Here is a 21456-nt window from a genome sequence, read left to right as displayed (position 1 = left end):
TCTTGTAGCTACAGTAAAGGTATTGTCAGATGTAAATAGATGCTTTAAAACGTTCCTCTTTAAAACCTCAAAAGAAATGTTACAGTGTGAATTCATGAGGTCAAATAACGCTTCAGGTTACACTGATGCAACTTCACTGACATCAGCGGAGTTTTAGTCGTGTCACCAAGGCCACAGTCTGACCTGGCGACTTTGCTGCTATTTTAGCAGGAAGTTACACTACTCCTGCCTGATGCTGCTCTCATGCTGGCGTGTACTGGGAACAGACACCAAATTCCACTAATGTAAAATAGATTTAAAGGAGATCCAGTTCCAAGTTGTATTAAATTTAGGCAGCTATGTCTGTATAATAAAGGGATTTTTAACCATTTCAAAGAGGTTCTACTCGAAGTGTTACACTGAGAATAAATACGGTGTCTAATTTACATCCCCCTAACTGAGGACGAATAGTCTTGGAAGCCAAACTCCCTTCACACTCCTTTTATACTTACACCGCTTCATTGTCTTCGGAGGAGTTAGATTTCATTCACACTGCTAAAAGTAAGACAAGAAACAGACACTTGATCTTTATTTCTGCCACACCATATATCTCACCGCACCAGAGGGTTGCATAGTCTGTTAGTCAGGCTTTGATGTTTCAAGTGGACAAGTGCACGGTGGCATTTTAGGTCAGGGTGTCTTTTATCATCAATTTAATGGAAATGTATAAGGTAACCTCTGCCAGAATAAGGTGAAAATACCAAGGCACATAAGGAAATGTACTTATTTTATATAAGTAAATAAGTACTTGCAGTCATTGGAGGAGGAGGGACAGAGAGAGAGAAAGGAAGGAATAAGGGAAGAAAGAAAAAGAGAAAATGTGAAGTTCCAAATTTCCTTGCTCTTTGTCAGCATTCAAAGGTTCTAACAGCCTTTATGCAAGCCAGTGTTTTGGTCACAAATTAAGTACTGCAAATGCCACTTTTGTTGGGGCCTGGCTGAATACTGACATTAGCAGTTACTCTGGTATTATCATCATGGTGAGCTTCTAAAATACTACATTCAGAATATTCCATAAGTAAAATGTGCAGCCTTACCTACATAAAAAAAACTCCCAGGAGACCTTGAAGTGAGAGATCACTTTATCAGGCTTCTCTCTCTAATAGAGTTTGGCAATTTGCTGCATGAAAATAATGGAGAACCATTGAGTTTAAATTGAACATCAGCATATTGTGCTTTCATGGAGACTATTTCATGCTGATCAACATTGAAATGGTATTGTTAAAAGAAAACATCAAAGAAATGAAAAAGAAAAAATAGGCTAAATACAGCATGCACTGGGAAGAACAAGAAAAATATAATTGCACATCCAGGTCAGTCTGGTTTAAAAGCTGCTGTAGCAGAACTAAATGCCGGTGAAAAAACATTGTCCTTGCAGTTGGGGTTGCTCTGACTGGGAGGTCGTTGTAAGCGGAGTTCATTGTAGGGAAATCAAACTATAATTCCGATTTGTGGGCTAGCGCCCACGTGCCACAACCTGGTGTAACTGCACCGTTTTGTCTAGCTCTTAGGTGACTGGAGAGGAGCATGTTAGAGACATTGGCTTTTGTGTGAAACTAAAGGTACCCATTGTGGGCAGTTTTGGCTTCTGAACTAGAGACCTTTTGGGAAGTTCACTAAAGTCAGCGGGAGTTTGATTCAGCCGCATTTTGGACCACACTAGTAAGTTGTTTTTCCCAGCTAACGTGCTTTACTCGAGGGAAGAGGCATAAACTTCTCCATCCACTGTTGGAAGAGCAGCACTGCTGCAGGCCAGGCTGTCTTAACTTAACAAATTAACTAACTCGGTCCGCTCCTTAAAACTCTTTCCTGTTTTCAGGTTTTCCAGTAAATGCATATTTACATATTTACACAACTGCTTCTGCAGTATTTGTATTAAGGGGGAACAGAGGAGCAGCTCTCTGTATTTTGTTTTAGGCAATAGTTTTTCTTTCTCTCTTAATTTTTTTATATATAAAAAGTATATATTTTCACAGACCTTTTAATAAGCCCCAGGAGATATTTTTGGGGTTGAAATAATGGGAAATGTAGTCTTCTCATGGTATTTTGGTTCCAGGATGGTGGAGGTACTAAAAGAAAACCGTGGATATACATTATTTGGGACCCACAAATGGCTCCCTTGAGAATTAATAACCTTGTGAAAAACCTATATATGTATTTGAATACCAAGGGAGCAATTTTATTTGGGTTTTGTTGAATACCACCATGTTTGACTTCATTCGGTTTCCTCCAGAGCCCAAACATACAGTCCTAATATATGTTGGTGATAACCTCATGAATATCAAATACACCAGAAAAAAAAACAAACCACTCAGGTTGCAATATTCATTCCTTGCTCTTTTGCTGCTCGCATTCTTACCCATTTGCACTAAAGTTAGTAAGGAAGAGCCTAGATCCTCCCAGCTAGTGACATTAGTTTGACATCTATTTCAGGTGTCTTTAACATGAATGACCCTTTTGGGACCAAATATTAGTGAGATAGGAAACAGACAAAAGCATGAACTGTGAAACAACCCAAGGAGGTTCGAGCAGTAGGCTCTGAGCAGTGGTGTGAAGTTTACCTCAAGTAAATGTGAAACAGTCTTCCTTAGGAGGAGAAATGTGTAGTCAGATGGCAGCTGGGGGGCAGGCTGCTGTCTGAAAAGGGGCGAGTCCAGAAGAGATGTAGGGAATGACTGAAGAGGGGAGATGAAGCCAGAGCATGCAAGGAAATACTGATGGCAATCAAAGGAAAGCTGGTGTTGGAAAGGCGTGGGTGTATACTCCATTCAAGTGCAGGTGAAGTATTGCATCTTCTTAGATTTGTAGTGAGCATATTGCAAAAATTGAATCATAGGTTCATATGGGTTGGAAGGACATTCAAAGGTCATCTAGTCCAATGTCTTGTATCTGGAAACCCTGCTATTCTTAGTACTGCCCGATGCATTTCCCACTTGTATTAACCAAAAAAAGAAGCACCCTCTGTTAATAGGAAGCCTGGCAGGAACTGAAGGCATTCATAGGACGAGGCTTCTGCTCACAGTCCTGGTTTTGCTGCTTCTGGTTCCTAAGTGTTTTCCTCTTATCACTGTGTAGTGCACTCTGGAAATGATCAATCAAGGCTCATCCACAGGATCTTTTCATGCTAGCGAGTGAAAAATCAATTTGTGTTCGAAGGAGTATACAGTAGTATGAGCTTCGTCTCCCCAGATTCAAAATGGGTTCCTTGATAAAGGAGATGACAATGAAAGCAGAGCTCTTGATGTATAAGCACATAGGTGCTCATATGCAAGAAATGAGAGTGGGTTCCTACATTCATTTAACATGCTACATTTATCTTTTCAATAAAACAAAGATAGGAAGAAGAGATTACTTGTTGAATGCCAATTGTGCATCAATAAAGCCAGGGGGATTGTTCACGAACAGTTTATCCAGATGAAAATGTAGTCGGTCAGTTCTGGCAAAGACATCATTCATTGTGTATTTCTGCTTTCTGACACTACATTTGAATTTTCAGAACTATTCTGACAAGTCTGTTGGAAGATTTTGTTGCTAACATTTCTGAGAAATGCCTGCTGTTGGATGTAAATTACAGGGAAAAGAGACTTTATATGATTTTTCTGTGCCACAAAAACAAAATCTGATCTCATGCAGGTTATAAATTGTCCAGGAGGTAAGAGTGGTCAAGGAACTGTTGAATGAATAAATGGAAGGTTAGATCAACATGACTCATCAGATATTGTAACCATTCACCCAATGTCATTTGATCTGCGTAACATTAAAGGCTACTATTCCCTCACTCTTAGATTTCTGCCCTCCTTCCCTCCCTTTAAAGTTTAGCACTGAGCCATCCAAGCCATACATTAAACCTTTGGTTCCACATCATTTAAGTTCTGTTCTCTCTCTTGTGAGACCGAAATGTGAAGAGAGCCTTATAATACTGGCTTGTATTAGGTGGAATATTTTGACCATCTGACCTTTCCTTTTTTCTTCTTTCTTTTTTTTTTTTTTTTTAGCAAGCAGTATTTAAAAGTAAACATGAAGCGTTTTGATGCAAAAGAGTTTTGCCAGATTAAAATGAAATTGGAAGATGAGTTCAGTGTAGCATGTAGCTGTTGTGAAATCTTTTTGTTTTGATGGAAGTTTTATTACCTCAGGACGTCTGTCTGCAGCTTATGTAATATTCACTGTTCTTCAGTCTGGGGTTCATGAATGCGCTGCCGGCCGAGAGAAGAGCTCATGATGTGAAATGCAACTACTCGGTCTTACGGAAGCCAAATTCCTGGAATCTGTCCTTTTGGCTGAGTTAGACCATGCTGCTCACGAAGGAAGAAAAGCACCAAAAGCGTGCACAAATGCAAGCTGTGCCCTCCTTTTTAGAATCTGATTACTGATGAAAGCTGAAGAGGAGAGGGGGTGGAGAATCACATAATGGGTCCTAAACTACTTGGTTTTTATTAGATTAGGAAAGTAGTAGTATGGGATGAATGTCCAGTCTTGACTAAACTACAGGAGGAACGTGGCATTTTATTAATGGCAATTCTAATAACAGTTTGTTATAGCACTTGTACTGGAGAAGGTGATGAATATTGTATCTGCTCTGTTTCATTCTGTCCTTATGAATCTATGCTTGGATGCCATGGTGTGCCATGTGGGCCTGCTTGCACTTGTTAGCTGAATGCAAGTGTTAATGGACAATTAAACTTGCAATTTTTGATTCACACTTTGAAAGGTTGAGAGGTTGTTTTTTCTTTTTTTTCCAGGATAGACTAAGTTTCTAATAGATCTGTGCTTTTTAAGTCTCTTAGAATGTGCAACTGTAGCATGAATTTAGAAAAATGGTCTCATTTCTTTAGAAATCCATTAATAGTAATGTACTGAAAGACTCTTACATTGATCTTCTCTGATAGCCATGTTGTAATAATTATTCTTTTAATGTTTGCATCAATCTAAATGTTTTCCTCTTTGTGCTAGCTCCTACTTGGATCTCCCTATGTGACAGTCACAGCACTTTGACATCTTGCATTACTTTAATACCAGTGATTCAAAACAAAGCAATGCCAAAGGGAACAAAAGTTCTGTCAAGCCGTTAAAATCTTCTTTGCCATTAACACAATTAAATTGATGCATAAGCATTTAAAGTTATTAGCAAGTGCTGCCAGCAGAAGCTGGTTGTGATTGCATAATATATAGCAGGCTTTATTAAAGTAAAATGGTATGTTTATTGTTATTATCATCATTAGTTCTGAAGTAACATAAACTTAAACAGGCTGTGAATTGGGAGACGATGTGAAACAAGTACGAACATGCTCTGCCCTGTGTTAATAGTCAGGGACACAGTTATCACAATTAAGACATTTCTAAACAAAGGAATACACATGGCACCTCGGCTAACCATTGAAAATGGCATGTGTAATGGTGGGGAGGGGTGTTAAATAAAGAGAGGACTTCTGTATCTCTGCTGCTCTCACTCTTCCCAGTCTGACTCACTCGCCTGGATTTTGGGCTGCTCCTGTTGCTGCTGTGAGAGATTTTGTGGTTGGTGTGTACACTGCAAGTTTATTGGGGGAGTATTTGTTTTATTTTCTCGTATTCCAACATACTAATTTTTCAATGAAAAAGAATCAGGATTGTATTAGAGACATATGTACTCCCACTATCCCACTGCACATTGCAGTAATACCCGTGTTTGCTAATCTTTTGGTTAACTATATTCCTCACTGAATGGAGAGTTGGTATGAGGTATGGAAAACACAGATTAGCAAACTTACAGGTATTGAGAGGGAAAAAAGTGATTTAAGTGAAAAGTAGGGGGATGAAGGAAGGCCAATGAAGTGCTGGAGTATCAAGTCATGCAGTATGAGGGTGGACTGCATGCCTATTGCAGTTAATGCTGACCATCCACTGGAAGTTCTCAGCCTAGGTTTGTTAGGTAGAATTTGAGCTCAGTAGAAACTAGGCACAAAAGGTAAGACTCTTTTTTTGGTCGGTTGAATGTTTTTAAGTGATATTATGGAAAATTATAATCTATAGTTGCTGAAGGTAGATAAAAATCACTAATATCCCTGCAGTGTAGTCATATTCACTTGAGTACTTCTTTACCTCAAGATATTGATGAACTGTTGGAAATGCAGAGAACAGTGATGCAACAAGCCAAAGGGATGGAAAATCTTGTTTATCAGGAAAGAATGTAAAAGTTGAACATACCACATTTGAAAAAGTGGAGTGTAATTCTGCATGTCTGTGCGTGGTCTAAGTGTGAAGGGAAGTAATGAATTACTTAGAGTAGTGGGAAGAGCTCTACAGAAAGGCTGAGGTGACACTGAAAGCAAAATTTTAACAATTATTACAAAAAAGGGCCAAATAGTTTGCAACACTGCTCTGTATTTTATTAAGGGAAGGGGTGGGAGACCCATTTCCCTACAGTTTTTGGGTCAGACTAGCCACAGTACTAGAAGATGTGGGGAAAATGTGCTACATTAGCAGAGCATGAACTTGGTGATCTAATAGGTGGTCTTTCTGGTCTTTGACTTTTGTAGCTGTGTGGATTTATTCTTGAAGCTTAGTGCTGGCTGAAATATAGGAGGAAAGCCATGGTCAGTGCTTTTGGTCAAGCACTATAGCAGATTAGGATGACAGGGATTAAGTTTAGTCATGAGTGTCTTTTACCAAACTAGTTACCAAGGGCAATAAGGTAGAAGCATCGGGCAGAAAAGTCTCACTGAATATTTATGGTACAAAGCACGCACCTGTTTTTTGGTACCTTCCTGAATATTGTCTCTTCCTCTTCTGCTGTACCCCCATGATAAGAACCTATCATAACTGCCTGCAAGTGCTACAAAATGGTTGTACGTACAGTTCAAGTCTGCCAGTTGTTTATGTAATTGTTCACAGTATTTAGAGGTTTTGTGCTCTTTCATGTCCTTGGAATGAGGGAATGTGGCAAATGCTGTAAGTACCATTTAAACTAGTATTTTCAACTGGAAGACGTTAAGGGCACTACTGTGTGTGTGCGTGGGTATGGTTGTGTGCATAGATACATCGCATCTTTCTAAGGCAAGAAGGAATGTCTGTCAAGCCTCTTGAGGTGGATTCTTGTGTGCTGTTCAGTCTTCAGAGGATACTTTACCTGCAACAGTCTGATGAAGTGAGGGACAACAAAATCAGCAGCCACCCTTATAGTCCAACCAGTATTTTACTACAGTATATGTTTGAGTTTTAAGAGCTGTCTTGGCTGTTAGCCTATTAAGCTATAGGATAAGATAGTTGATGATAACAGCTTTCTCCTAACTGTTATCACCTCTGTCCTTCGCTGCAGCGTGCGGCAAGTTAAACCAAACCTCGCCTTCTCTCTGAAGGCTGCCGATAGGAGTAACAGTGGGATCTTCTTCAATTACAGAAGTTTCAGGCAATTCTAGTGCCAGTTCTCAACTGTGAGGAAATCAGAGTTCTTTATTGCTTCAAAAGTGTCGTTAGTAGCACAAAGCAGCGCAGAAGAAAAAAACAACTTTTGACAAAATGGGTCCTGCTGATGATTTATGTTGATCTACTGGAAAATTTGGTAGGCAGCAAGCGTGGATACAGCAGTCTTCAAAGAGAGGCAGTTGATTGTTAGCTGTTCACCTATGTGGTTGTAGCCACTGAACTTTGCATCCAGCACCTGACTAAACATTTCTTTTTTTTCTTTAAACCTAGGTTACCCTTCCCAATGATTCCAGCTGCGTGGAAGAAATATTACGGGTGAGTAATACCCTTTGCTTTTGTATCTTTTGTATAATTGTAGTGCTGTTATTTCATCTTTCATGGAGAAGGGTTATATGGCTGTCCTCAACACTGTCATTAAATAATAACATATTAGTGGGTCTGTATTAAAGAGACATAGCCAAGCGGTAGGCCCAGGGTGCTCCTTAGTGAGTAAGGTCAGTTCACCTAATACTCTTCATCTGCCGGCTTGTGTCGGTCAGGATTTACACACATTCCTGTTCTTTTTTAAGCTCTTGGTCTCTGTGAGTCTCTCCAGGACACATTTCTCTCCTACCCTGAGGTGGAGTTGCCTTAATTCTCCCACTCACAGACTGACCTACAGTCTTCCTCCTTCTTCCCCCAAAACTACAGTTGCTCATCATTCATGGTTTTGTTAAAGACCTACAGTCATTTTTTTCTGGGAGCTCTGGTCAGTGGTTGAATACAGAAAATTAAAACAACCACTCCCGACTGAGCATGGCTTAATTGCAACAAGGTTGTATAACAAGAAAAAGGGGAGCGTGCACAACTTGTATACATGTAAATCTGCCTTACTTTAAGTGTAAGATGGGCTTTTCCTCACACACCACAACTTTGGGGTCCCCTATTGGCAGTGAGAGTTCTCTGGGGGCAGGTTTGCAACCCACCAGTCCCCTGTCTGGGATTTAGGTTTTTATCCTCATGGGTTGAGTTTCCCATCTGTCAAGAGCTACCTCTCTGGGATTGCCAGCCAACCTGCTGGTTTTCAGTGTAGAGAGGATAAAATTTCAGTGGGAATTTGTGCCAGCCACATCCTTATTACTAGGAGCAACGGGTGCAAACTAAACCAGACCTGAAATCATGTGTAACAATCATGCCAACTTGCTTGCAAAGACATGGACTTATTCTTCCTTATAAAAAAAATAGGCTTCTCAGTATTCACTGCAATCCAGAGTTAAATAGTTTGGGAAACTTGCTCCTGTTTTGTGTACACACATTATCTTGGGATGCTATTGATGTCCTTATGGGTTGCCAGTGTTGCTGCAGAAGTACGTTGAACCAGCAGGCAAGCATGCATGCGCAGACCTGCAGTAACGGAGGAGTATGCATCTGTATGTGCACCCAGAAGCAATGAATGCAAGGAAATAAGTAAAATTTAGTTTCAACCTTCAGAGGGAGCAGGGGTTTACTGCCTATAGAACACTAAGGGAGCAAAAGCAAAGAAAATGTTGAAAGGCTGTGCGAAATACTTGATACATTTTAAATGTCTTCCTCCCCTGTTTAAATATTTCAATTAGGTTCATTACTGTAGTTGGAATGAATGACCTGTTAGCTGGGGAAAGCAGTTGTTTTCTGTAAACAGCATCAAAAGGAAATGTGATGTAGGGAATTTCAGGGATCAATCATCCAGGTGACAGTTTTAATGTGGGAACAGTGCATATAAATCACAGGAAGCAGAAATGTCTTTTTTCTAATCAAGAGGAGGTGATCCTATTTCCTACCCCATGACTGTAATTTGAGTCAACAGACAGAGGCAGAATGTCCCGGGCTTCCTTCTGAAACCTGCTGAAATCGGTGCAGGACTTCCTGTTGTCTTCAGAGGGTGGGGATGAACTGCAGAGTCCCTGCGGCTGCAGGCAGCGCCTCCTGCCACCAGTAGGCTGTTAAACTCGGGGGGACTCTTGGGGTGGACAGACCAGGGATTTGGCAGGTTTCCATGTCTCTGGGGATCTGTCTCACAAGGACATGTAATGGGCACCCAAAAAAGGGATACGAACCAGCAGATCTTTCTTGACTGCCGGGTGCAGATGCCCAGAGGCAACCCCATGCCCAGCCTTGCCATCCAGCTATGGAGCAAACCTGTCAGCCATAGCTGCAGGCATAGCCAGAAGCCATCTTCAGCATATGAAACCACCTGTGCTGGGGAGCAGGTATGGGTTTGGCACGCCGCAGGTGAGCGTGGGGCCTCAGCCATGGTTCGTCTGGGATATGCGCTCCCTCACCACAGGCGCAGCTAGGTAGTGTTGTTACATGGTGAGGCTGGCTTTGTATGCCATCAGCGTGGTGTTAGGCAGCTCTGGGTGCTGACAGGCTGTCTGCAGCCTTCTTGTAACCTGTCTGCAAGCAGGCTGCAGGCTGCCAGCAAGGCCCTGAGTGTATGAAAGCAGCAGATCACAGAGCTGCTTCTGGGGCTGCCCATCAAAGGCCAAGCAAACCCCAGTCCCAGTTGGTTGCCTTCAGTGGCAGCGTTTTAGGCTTTCAACTTCATATGGTGCTGAAGCACACATGGAAGTAGAAGTACCTGAGTTTTGTCAATGACTTTGTTCTTCTCAAATTTATAATGCAGAATAAGCTAGCGGGAAATGTGTTTTGGCTGTATGCAGAGTATCATATTCTACTTGATAGGCAACGGAGAGAAAATAAGTAAGAGAATGTGATGCCCAGCAGTGGTCAAAATCCAGTCTTCGGGCTCCCCGTGGAAGCCCTGTGTCAGGAGATTCAAGCTGTCTGCTCCAGATGAAAGGATGACCCTTGGTTTCAGCAGCGATCTGTGCTTTGAGAACCTGGATTAAGTTCCCAGCCCTGACAGATGCTTTCTGGCCTTTTGGGGCCATTTACATAGGCTCTGAAGAGCCTTTGGGAGTGTGGGCCTCAGCTCCCTGATGGCAGCTTCCCCAGGTAAAAAAATAGGCTACTAACATTTCCGTCCTGTCAGGGATGTTGCAGAGGTAAACAAGAAGGATTACAAGACAGTCAAATCCCAAAGGTAGACAAATGGGGCTGTAATACTGTGCATTTTGACCCACCAAACCGTTGGCAATGACTGGCAATTTCGGCTCTGGGCCATGTCCACTGCTGAGCTGTGTGCCCCAAAGTGCTGGAGGAAGGGTGCTGCTGCCTGCCTCGGCCCGGCCCTGCCAGTCTCCCTTGAGAGCATTTCATGCCTTGAAGTTTGCTTTTTTCTTTTTTTTTTTTTTTTTAAGTCAGGGAATTAAGTGACTTAATTCAGTTTCACCCCTCAGAAAGACACAGTAAGTCTTGTAGGTTTTTTTGCTAGACTTTAAAGGAAGAGGGACCCAAGCTACGATCTGTGACCTCTGATTTTACAGAGCTCTTTTTTTCAAGCTGAACTTGATTAATGTTTTTCGTAATTGTAGAGGTTTGCAATTCCTAATCTCCGTCTTCTTTTTTTTTTCCTAGAAAAAAAAAGTTTAATTGAGTTTATGGTCAAAAATTTCCAACTGAGTGAGGGAAAAGGTCTTGAGTCCGTTCAGACCCCTGAGTCTTCAGAGAAAAAATTTCACCGTCCTTCAGATTTCCTGAAACACTTAGCCACTTTTGTCATCTTGTGTAAACGCTTTAAGGACTGTTCCTGATACTACAACCAAAGGTTAATGGCAGACCAGTCTCCTGTTGATTTTGCTTTTCTAACGAGGATGGCTGAGGAGGTTGTTTAAAATAATGATGATAATAATAATAATAATAATAATAATATCTCTCTTGTACAACTAAGGCCAAGCTGTAAAGGTAGTACAGGAGATTTACATTTAATACAGGTTGCTAATACCAAATTGAAATATGAAGGCGAATACACTGGTGGTCGATACACTTTTTTCTGTTCCAAAATGTAGCTTATTTTTTTTTAAACCAGCATATTGGCTTTGAAAGTGTGGATAACATGGAAGACAGGCAATCAGCAGTGTGTATGTGTGTGTAATTCACATTTTATTAATATGGATTTAAATTAAGTTGTCACTTGCTATGTGCAGCCATTGAGAAATGAGTTCATTGAAATGTTGTGATACAAGGTGCAGATGGGGCGGGAGAACTGACATTTTAAACCAGTGTTCTGAAGCTGTTACTTGTGCCACTTGTACCAGTGCTTTACATCAGTGTGCCTTGCTGTCATTGCGCATTATATGAACCGTCGTGCTGGTCCAGGCATAGGGGTGTGTGTAGGTGTGACACTTGAGTGCAAACTAGCAGCGATCCTTTTTCTGCCTATAGAGAGCACAGAAGGGACCTCTCAGCATTGGTTTACCTCTGGTTAAGAGGTGATAAGCATACAACATTACATGGGAAAGAAAGGAAATTTGATTTAACTAAATTTTCTTGAGGACTTGTAGTGTAAATTGAAATTTTGGGCTAGGTGTTTAGGCAATCGATGAGACATAATCCCGCAGAAGTGAGGCTCTGGTTTGTACACATGAAGCTTTCGTGTCTGTGTTGCTAACCATCTGGGCAGGCACTTCTGTCTAAAAATCTGTCCCTGCTTAGAGGAACGAAAGAATTCTTGTAGGTGTATATTCGCTGTAGTAAGGCATCAAGTAACTAGATGGACTTCTGATGTTATGTGGACAGCTGTGATTTAATTAAAAGCTTTCTAGTCTGGAAGCAAAACAAATTCTAAATATAATTCAGATTGTAATTAGTATAAAAATGACTGGAATTAAATGAGCAAAGTCTATAATTTGTATGGCCTTCTATTCTTCTTATGACTAGCTCATGTCTAATGACATTGGAGAATATGTAAATTGATCAGCAGGTGAAAATGCCCTTGACTGGGCAAATTATGTGTAGTATTACCTTCCTCATGCCAATTGAAAGCACTAACGGATTTAATATGTATCATCCATAGCTGAGGTGAGCTGTTCACAGAGCAAAATTAGACTGTAACAGATATAGCCCATTATTTGCCCCTCAATAATTGTTTTCTCTTCTAAAATACAAACCAACATTGAAGAACGATGCTAAACCCTATTATAATAATTGTAATTTGGAAAACACAGGTACACTGTCCAGTGTGGTTACAAATGCACTTAGTAGCTGACAGGCAGTTTAAATATTTTCATGTGGAATCTGGGGGCTTGCTGGGGAGGACATGATGTGAATTTAAAATGATTATCCAGACGTCATTGGACAAGTGAATAACGAGCTGACTGGCCTAGTAAATCATGTGAACCTGTCAAATGTGGGAACACGTTGGGGAGGAGATGATGTCAAGTAACAGTAACTTAGCAACCTGGCAGTTAGCTGTCCAGAGAATGAGTAAGAGTAGCCACTTTTAAATAGCTGAGTAAATAAATGAATCCCTGTGTGTCTTAGGTGTGCTATAAAAATAGCCCAGCACCCTATGTTTTGTGTCAAGCTGCTTCTTTCTCCAGGATAAGGTGATTTATTGTTTCTATTGAAATGAAAAAATGGATTGAAAAGTTAACCCACGTGTAAATGTGTATCTGCGGCCTTTGTCCTTCGTCTGGCGTGCAGCCTTTGGAAGCGTGTAAGGAACGGGTAATAGCCTGCTTTGAAAAAGGCAACATGTTACAACTGTAGGTTTGGGTTTTTTCTTTAGACTTTGCTTATGTATATGAAGATTTGGATGGATAAAAACAATTAATTTCTTAGGAACTTCCAAGCCATTTTATTTTTCAGCTTTTTATCAGCATTTTCTCAATGGAGGCAGAACCAGTTTCTGCTCTCACATCAAAATAAATCAAGGGGTAATTCCACTGACCTCTGATCTCATTTGAGTTCATTGAATTCTTCTTCCTCCCACACTGGTATAAATTGGCAGCAGCTCCACTTACGTTGCTGCTGCTGTTATTAAATAAAAAGGAGTTACCCCTGCATTACTTTAGGTATACGTAAAAGCAGCAACTAGTCCTTTGCTCTGATGACTCTCTAGATGTAGTCTCACTCCAGAAAATGGAAATGCTGAGTAGTTCTTTCAGAACAGCTCATTCCTGGTTTGGTAGGTAATCAGCTCAATTCTCATCTCAGTACCACCACAAGCATTCAGCAACAATTCCAGGAAGGTCAAAAGAAGCCTTTTCCCAGCATTTTGTGCACTGTCCAGCCGTATACACACAGGCACAGTGAGATCAATAGTTGGAGTCATTTGAGGACAGCCTGGTGTAGGCTTGAAGTGCAAAAGGCTCTTTTGGAGCTGGAGAATGCAGCCTTAGGTCTTCCCAGTCTAGAGCAGACCCTTAACACGGAGGCTCGCCTTGGCCACTGTGAGTTGCACCTGAACGCAGCAGAACAAGATTATTTGAGTTTTTGGCCATGCACCTTTACAGTGACAATATTATGGTGCCACCTGTGAGAAAGGCACCTCAGGAGCATTATTCCAAAGCTGTCTATATTAACTGGAAGGTACACAGAATCATAGAATCATTGAGGTTGGAAAAGACCTCTAAGACATAATGTAGAAAACTCAGGCTAGCTGAGTAGGAAGTTGGCATGAGTCAATGCCCAACTACTTAGCTTATGCGGTTGGTTTTGTGGGCCACCGCTGCACTGCTGGCATGGCACAGGTTAGGTATGAGAGGAGTTCACTTGTGATGTAGATATATACTATAAATCTGCTTTGTGCTGCCAGACCAACGCAAAGCAGACTTCATGCTGTTGGGGAGGTGACGGGGAGAAAAGGTTGACTGTCTGATCTGACAAATGCATGTGGGTGTGCAGTGTCTCCTGTATTCAAAAGGTGGTGTTTTGCACCTGCCTGTTACAGGGATAAATGCCTCTTCAAGATGTAAGGCAGCAAAAGATTAGACCTTTGTCAGGACAGACAAGCAAGGTCTGATTCCAGCCTGCAGGGACATTTATCAAATAAAGGTTTTATTTTCATAGCAGTATTAAAGAAATTATTTAGCAAAGAACTTTGACATGTAAAATCTGATCATTATGTGGGTCTATTGCAGCCTGTCTACACTGTAACAATAAAAAAAGATTACAAAATGTATTCAGGAAAAGAGAAAGAGATTGCAGTGCACCTATTTCAAACTCACTATTCAATTCTGTTTTCTTATCTCCTTAACCATAATATTTTAACATATATTTTTGTACTACCAAATTGAAATATGGCTGATTTCAGTAGTATTATATAATTCTGCTATCGTTGCCAGATTTACCATTGCTACTAAGATTACTGTAACGTGAGCTGACATCAGAAGAGTTTGGACACGTATTACTGCTCCTGAAAAGAATGAAAGCACTCTCATGAGGAATGAATGACTAAATGAAAAAGTGTTAATTCTTATCTGTTTTCCAAGCTCTTCAGCATCTCTTTTGCACCAAAACAACCACTTTTCATTTCTCTTCCTCATTGACAGTCACCTCAGAAAAGATCCACTATGTATTGCAACATGTTACATGCTCGGCATCCTCACTCTGATTCAGTATTCTGTTATGATACTCTCATGAGGAATGAATGACTAAATGAAAAAGTGTTAATTCTTATCTGTTTTCCAAGCTCTTCAGCATCTCTTTTGCACCAAAACAACCACTTTTCATTTCTCTTCCTCATTGACAGTCACCTCAGAAAAGATCCACTATGTATTGCAACATGTTACATGCTCGGCATCCTCACTCTGATTCAGTATTCTGTTATGATAAAAATAATGGTATTTTAGGAGAATATACAAAATATTTTTTAAAAAATATTTTTTTAAAAGCCAGTCCAAACAAGAAAGTAATTCAAGCAAAGTCATTGTCTTGGAGGAAAAGATAGTAAGCTTTGCAACTTCTGTGGAAGATCAGGTGCACCCTCTGCAGCACTTAAAAGTTTTGGTCACTTCATATACTACTTTGTCAAATACGTCTAAGTTTTGTATTTCCAGAAATAACTAGGACTGAAACAAAAAATGTGGGAAAACGAGTTGATGGGGACTTGTAGTTGAGTGGACAGTATCATAAAACTAAGATTCCTACTCCAGATTTGCAGACCCATGGGACCTGACTTCCCATCCCTTTTCATCATTGTAAATAAAAAGTAACTCTCTTATCTTTGAGTGAAAGTGCGAGAGAAAACAGACCCAAGGAATCTGGGATGTCAGATCAACTTTGACCTTTTGTATGCTCCCATGAACAAAAAAGGCCCCAAGTGCTGAACTCGATGGAAAATTTTAAACACTTCTACACTGTTATAGTGTTTGGCTTTAGCTGTACCAGGTATCCTCCCTTAAGGACCTCGTGGGCTGTATGAATTTATGTTGTACAAACGCATGATTAGAAACTTCAGAGCCTGTTGTGTGCCTGTCCTGGAGTACTGCTGCCGATTCCAAAATGACTGGTAACAACAGCAGAAAAGCCATCTGAAGCGCCTATACTCCACTTACACAGCTTACCACCAAAGTATTAAACAAAAAAATCTAGTTCTATTTTGAAATATGGGTAGTAGAAAATTCCTCTGGTCTCAGATTAATCATTTCTGTTATTTCGTCTTGTCCTGTCAGAATGAAACATGGTTAAATATGGGCATTGAGTGTTTAAACTGCTAGCAATGTTACCTTTCATTTAAGTAGATTAATAATGTGTACTCTACATAACAAATTGCTTTAGGCACAGAATGAAGACATTGAAAACATATTAAAATTGAGTTAGGCTTTCTGAAATGAATGCATGCTTTAGAAAGAATTCTGGTTTGAAATGACAAAGTCTGTAGCATCTTCTGTGGCTCTTTATCTCGCAAAAGGGAAGGGCTCCATTTTTGCAGCCTTGAGGGCAAGTGTTGCAGGTTTTAAGTCCTGGTAGGAAGCCTCCCCATAAGTCAGTTCTTCAGCACTGCTGAAGAAGCTGGTGTGGCCCATGAAGGATAAGTTGGCCATATGTGGTTAGTCAATAGAAGCAGAGCTAGGAAAAGGCTAGGCAGACTTGCAGTGTCCGAGGGAAGACAGGGCTGGAAGATGTAACTAAATGAATCTTCAGAAAGAGTTTCAAGAGCTCTCCTCTTTGAAATTCTCCTCTGAAGTTTCAGCTGGCCATGAAAATCAACCTAAAAAAATTGGTTGATGGTTAAAAAAAATGTATGTAAGGAAAGAACTAGAGAAATGAAAAAAAAAAAAAAAAGGACCAAAAAGGGGCCAGATACTTGAGGAATGCTCAGTTTCACTGCTTTAACTATACCCATCATGTTGCAACCTTTGCTGCTTCACTGTACTTGTGCTCTTAGAAGGAAAGTAAAGAAAACAGGACAGAGATGACACCTGCAGTAAACCTGAAGTTAGAACTTTGAATCTCCTTGTTGCTCACGGAGGAAATGGGTGGAAGTGTTCTGTTACAGCAGATACCAGGAATATTTGTTGCCATTTTCTTCATGTACTGCAGTCTAAATTTAACCCAAGTCACTCCTAACTTCTTCTTCTTAAGGCAAGAGTACAGACACCAACTGAGTTACGGGCCAAGAAGTATTTCTTCCTGAGAGATCCCCTGGATGAGCAGGTGGACTTTTCCTTTGGAGGAGTCATATGGTGAAACGCTATCAGCCTTGCCAGCCTCCATGGGGTTTGTGGAAGCAGCTTAACATGGGAAAGCAGTCTTGCAGTCATCATCTGTCTTAAGTTCAAGTTATTCCACATTCTGTAGGGAGAATAGTTCTGGAAGCTGCCTTTTTGGAGGGAGCAATTTATGTCTGTGCTACTTGCCATTGACCTGTAGGCTTTAAGACTGTCATGCAGCATGGTTAGTGGAGCTCTTTCTGAAGGTGTCTCCCTTCTTACCTGCGGAGATTGTTTCAGCTGTCAAAGTCTTCAGAATACACCACTTCACACCTGCCAGTAAAAGACTGATATGGTCCTTCTTCCCATCTCTTTGAACATCCTCTCAATAAATGTTTGAGTACATAGACTCAGATAAAACATCCTACCTTTAATCTTCCTGTATAACCTTGAGATGCCCCTTCGCTCCACAGTGTCCCTTCTATGAAATGGGGAAATAGAACCTCACCCACACTGCCATTGTGCTGCGTAGTTAAATTAGTTGCTAGCAAAATGCATTGAGGTCCTCAGCTGGAATTATTGGTGTTATACTTGTGCAAAAAGCAAGGCTCAATCAGATATTTAAAATTGTACTACATACTGTGGCTTATCCATTTCTATAGAGAATTTCTAACATTTCTTTAAAGAAAGCGTGTCATTGAATTTAATGTTCTGAGAAACCTTACGTACTTCCAATCTATTTTAGCCATGTATTTCAAATTTTGCTTATAATTGTGTTTTTTATTGAATATGTAAGTTCCTTTCAATTTCTTAATACAGTACATGGGTTTTAATACACATTTGAGAAGAATGCACACTGTGGATGGGAGGCACTTTTGAGCGTTTTCAAATTGTCACAGTAAAATTGTCAGATTTGTTTAATTAGCCTGTAGAACCTGCCACATTGATTTATGTCAGCTGTGTAACAATTTCTTTGGATAGCTAGAAAATCTGACCAGAATGCTTTGCTTTTTTTTTTTTTTTTTTTTTTTGCCAAGGAATTTTTGATTTAAAGACAGTCATACAGGCACCCAGCCTTGCAGAAATCAGCTGAAGAAAATGTCAGGCTGTAGCATTAGAAAGGAAGATGGTTTTATTAGTTCAAGGCGTTGAGGTGTTTGTTGATCATTGTTCAGAGGCAAGAGATAAAAACTGACTACAAACATGAATCTGAAGTTCAGACTTAAGTGCCCAGATTTATGTTTGTTCAACATTCTGCATGCACTGTTTATTCTACCTGCTGCAAGTGTTACTGTATTGCCTGTGAGGGCTCTGGTGTGGGTGTCACTAGAAACCCTGTTCTCAACAGTTTACAGCTCTTCTTTAAATATTTCCTCTATTGCAAAATTTCTGTGCAACATCTAAGCAAATATTTGGGGGGGGGAGTTGGAAATAATGCCTGCTAGTACTTCACAGGGTGAAACAGGAACAACATGGACACACATGGACTTAGGAGGCTTGCGTGGGTTGCTAATGGAAAAAAAGAAAAAGGGCAGGGTAGTGTTCATTGCATTTGCTGCTGGTTGAGTGGGTGATTCAAGGCATGGACCAAATTTCACCTCTGGAGCCAAGCTGGAAAATGGCAGGTACTGATCTCTTGTGAGGAATGCTTTGAGATCTTCTGATGGAATTTATTGCACAAGCACTGAGCGTTAAAAGCCCCTTTGGGCTTTGTAGTCCATTAATTTCTTTGCCACGAGTATATCCTGCTAAAGAATATGTTGTTTGTGTACCCCAAGGTACAGTAACCTTTAAAAATATTCTTCTGAGCTTCAGAAAAAGAATTTGGTGTTTGGTTTGTAGGAGAACATTCCCAGTAGTGATTTTTTTATTTTTTTTAGATCAAGCCAATTAATCCCTTCCCACTTATTCCAGTATTTTATCATTTCTAACCTCTTGAGTCCCTAATCTTTTCAATAAGAGGTCTGAGCTGCCAGTTTATCTGAAAAGGAGTGTTGTACCAATCAAATGAAAACTGGCGCTCAGATTTTTTTGAAGAGCAGCCCCTTGTCATTTCCAAGTTCAGACAAAAACAAAGAACACAGCTTCAGCAGTGAGGCGTTCACTGGAGGCTTCTTTCCATGAAAATAGTTATCACTGCTTTTTTCCTTGGCAATTGAGTCATTGTTGCTTTTAAAAGAAGTTGTCATGATCTCCTCATTACCATTTTTCTTAATATGATAAGTGTAAACTACAAGGAAGCTATCATGTTTGAAAGGATACAGGAACCCTAAGGAATGTTACACTAACTGCTTGTGCTCTTTGAAAAGGCTTAGGCTGGGAATTTGACTAAATGTATCATTCTGTCTCCTTTGCAGCAGCATTGTCATTTTATAGTGTCTTTCACTTATAACACAAGTTACCTTTCAAATAGAATGCCGTGTTACTGCATCTAGCCTTTGTATCTCTCCAGCAAAGTGAGATCAACAACTCCTTTTGGTAATTGCTTGAACATGATAATACATTGCACTTTGTACTTTAAAAAAAAAAAAAGTATTCTTTGGCAGGTTTATTCCAGTTTGTCTTTGTATAACTGGTAACTGTCAGTGTTTGACACCAGCTGGAGTTGCAAATAGCGCTAACTGCTTAGAGCTAACTAGTAACCGCTGGGTGGTCTTTTCTTGGGCTTGCTCCAGGTTTGTTCCGGATTGCTCATATGACCCCTGATAAACTATTACTAATGAACAGTTTGCTATTCCTTTTTGGCCATCTAGAAGCAACAAAGACAATACATGTCATTGTCTAGTAATGTAGATACATAATTTTTAAATGCTGGAGCACCAAACTCACTGCATTTTAGTGCTGTGGCCTTTGTGTCCTATTCACTGGTTTTCCTGTGGGAAAAAAAGTAGTGTAGTGTTTGGAGACAGGAAGGTTATGGACTTTGCCCTTTTTCAGCCCTGTTGTTAGGAGTTAGTTTGTTTCAATGTAGTTTGTTGTCAGAAGGTTTTAAAAAATGCAGGCATGGGAGGAGGATATACTAAACTGTTGTATAGTCTGAACATGCTGATTTCAGATGTTAGGACCGCTCTGTGTGGGACCAAGCATCCTCAGCTGTCATACGTCTTAGTGGCAGTTCTGAGTATTTAATGTTTCCAACCTCAAACTTATTAGCTTTGTAAGAAAGAATGAGCTGGGAAATGAGGAATCAAATGCATGTGACAGTGGGAATCTGTCTACCAGAAATACGCTGAAGCCTCCATACCTTAAGGGAGATCAAAAAAGACCTCAGCATGTTTTGGCTTCGGTTTTCTTTACTCTTTAAGCTGGCTTATTTGGGTAAGGCTGACATGCCAAGAAAGTATATGTTGTATCAAAACATCTTCTATAACATACATCCATTTTTTCTACACCTGTTAGCTTAGCAGGAGTGGATCAAAGGGGAGTGTTGGCATGATTTACAGGACACACAGATGCAGGAACAGACCTGCTTCAAGGCACAAGTGAGGAAAAGGAAATCCAGACTGAAATGTTTGTTCTTTTCCAAAGGCTAAAATTACTGTAATAAATGCCAGGTCGCATGATAGGGTTTCAGGTGGCTGCTTAGGTCTTTCTATAAGAGAAGAGAATTAAAGGGTTGAGCATGAGAGGTGGCAAGGACTCTACCTCTGTGTTACAGGACAGAACCCATAGTGTATTTTTTGGCAAACATGCTAAACTTTTAACCTTACAAAAAAACAGAGTGCCAAATTAGAGGATCCAATGATCAGGCTTCAGTTTGAAGTTTTCTGTCCATCCAGGGCTTGCTGAATGCTGATCAAGCTGGCTATGTTGTTGGCCCAGGATTTTCTAGCCAATATTCACTGTTCCCAATTTCCAGCCAATATTCAGAAGTTCCACTGCTGCCCTAGGCATTGCCTAAGACAAAAAATGAGGCAGTCTTTGCCCTCAAAGCATTCAGAGTCTCTGATGTAGGGACTGGGAAGATAATCATACTCCATAGGGGAGAGTCCATTCTTCATACACTAAGGGAGAAGCAAGTTTTAAACTGGGATGCACGGTAGGGAGGGCATCACATAGATGAAGAAAAGGAAATGGTGAAAAATGACAGCTTCTGTAAGGGCAGGTTTGAGCTTTTCTAGGTGTTCACTGTCTTCGCTTAAGCCTCAGACCACTGTTTCAATGGCATTACAGTTGAGGTGTTGATGAGACCATGTAAGAGGGAAACACTCAACATCAAAAAGAAATGCCACCCTGGCACACCCACTCAGGAAAACCCATGCTGCAATACTGCTTGTGTGGTAAGCAGAATAAGAGAGATCTGGCAGACTCTTGGTTTTGAAGGCAAAAAAACAGCTTTTATAAAAGATTTCAATGTGTATTGTACAGCAGTGTGTGGTAGCTTCATTTCTTTGTATTTGATGAGTAATAACTTGGAGTCCAATTTTAATGAAAGCAAATCATGGCGTACGCAAAAGAATTCAGCTTTGAACTCAAATAAGTTGCCTAACCTGGT

The 21456-nt window shown here is 40.4% G+C and overlaps 1 protein-coding gene across 1 annotated transcript in view; it reads left to right on the top strand.

Annotated features, from left to right (window-relative positions):
- The window catches only part of AFF2 (AF4/FMR2 family member 2), a 251957-nt gene that overhangs the window by 85101 nt on the left and 145400 nt on the right, over positions 1–21456 (top strand). Inside the window, exon 3 of the mRNA XM_019471047.1 lies at positions 7714–7758. Coding sequence (XP_019326592.1) covers positions 7714–7758 — 45 coding nt within the window. The remainder of the gene's footprint in view (positions 1–7713; positions 7759–21456) is intronic.

This window comes from Aptenodytes forsteri, unplaced genomic scaffold (assembly GCF_000699145.1).
Source record: "Aptenodytes forsteri isolate BGI_AS27 unplaced genomic scaffold, ASM69914v1 Scaffold143, whole genome shotgun sequence".
In the NCBI taxonomy this organism is placed as follows: domain Eukaryota; kingdom Metazoa; phylum Chordata; class Aves; order Sphenisciformes; family Spheniscidae; genus Aptenodytes; species Aptenodytes forsteri.
The sequence above is the reverse complement of the archived record's forward strand: the minus strand, read 5'-3'. Positions and strand labels throughout refer to the sequence as shown.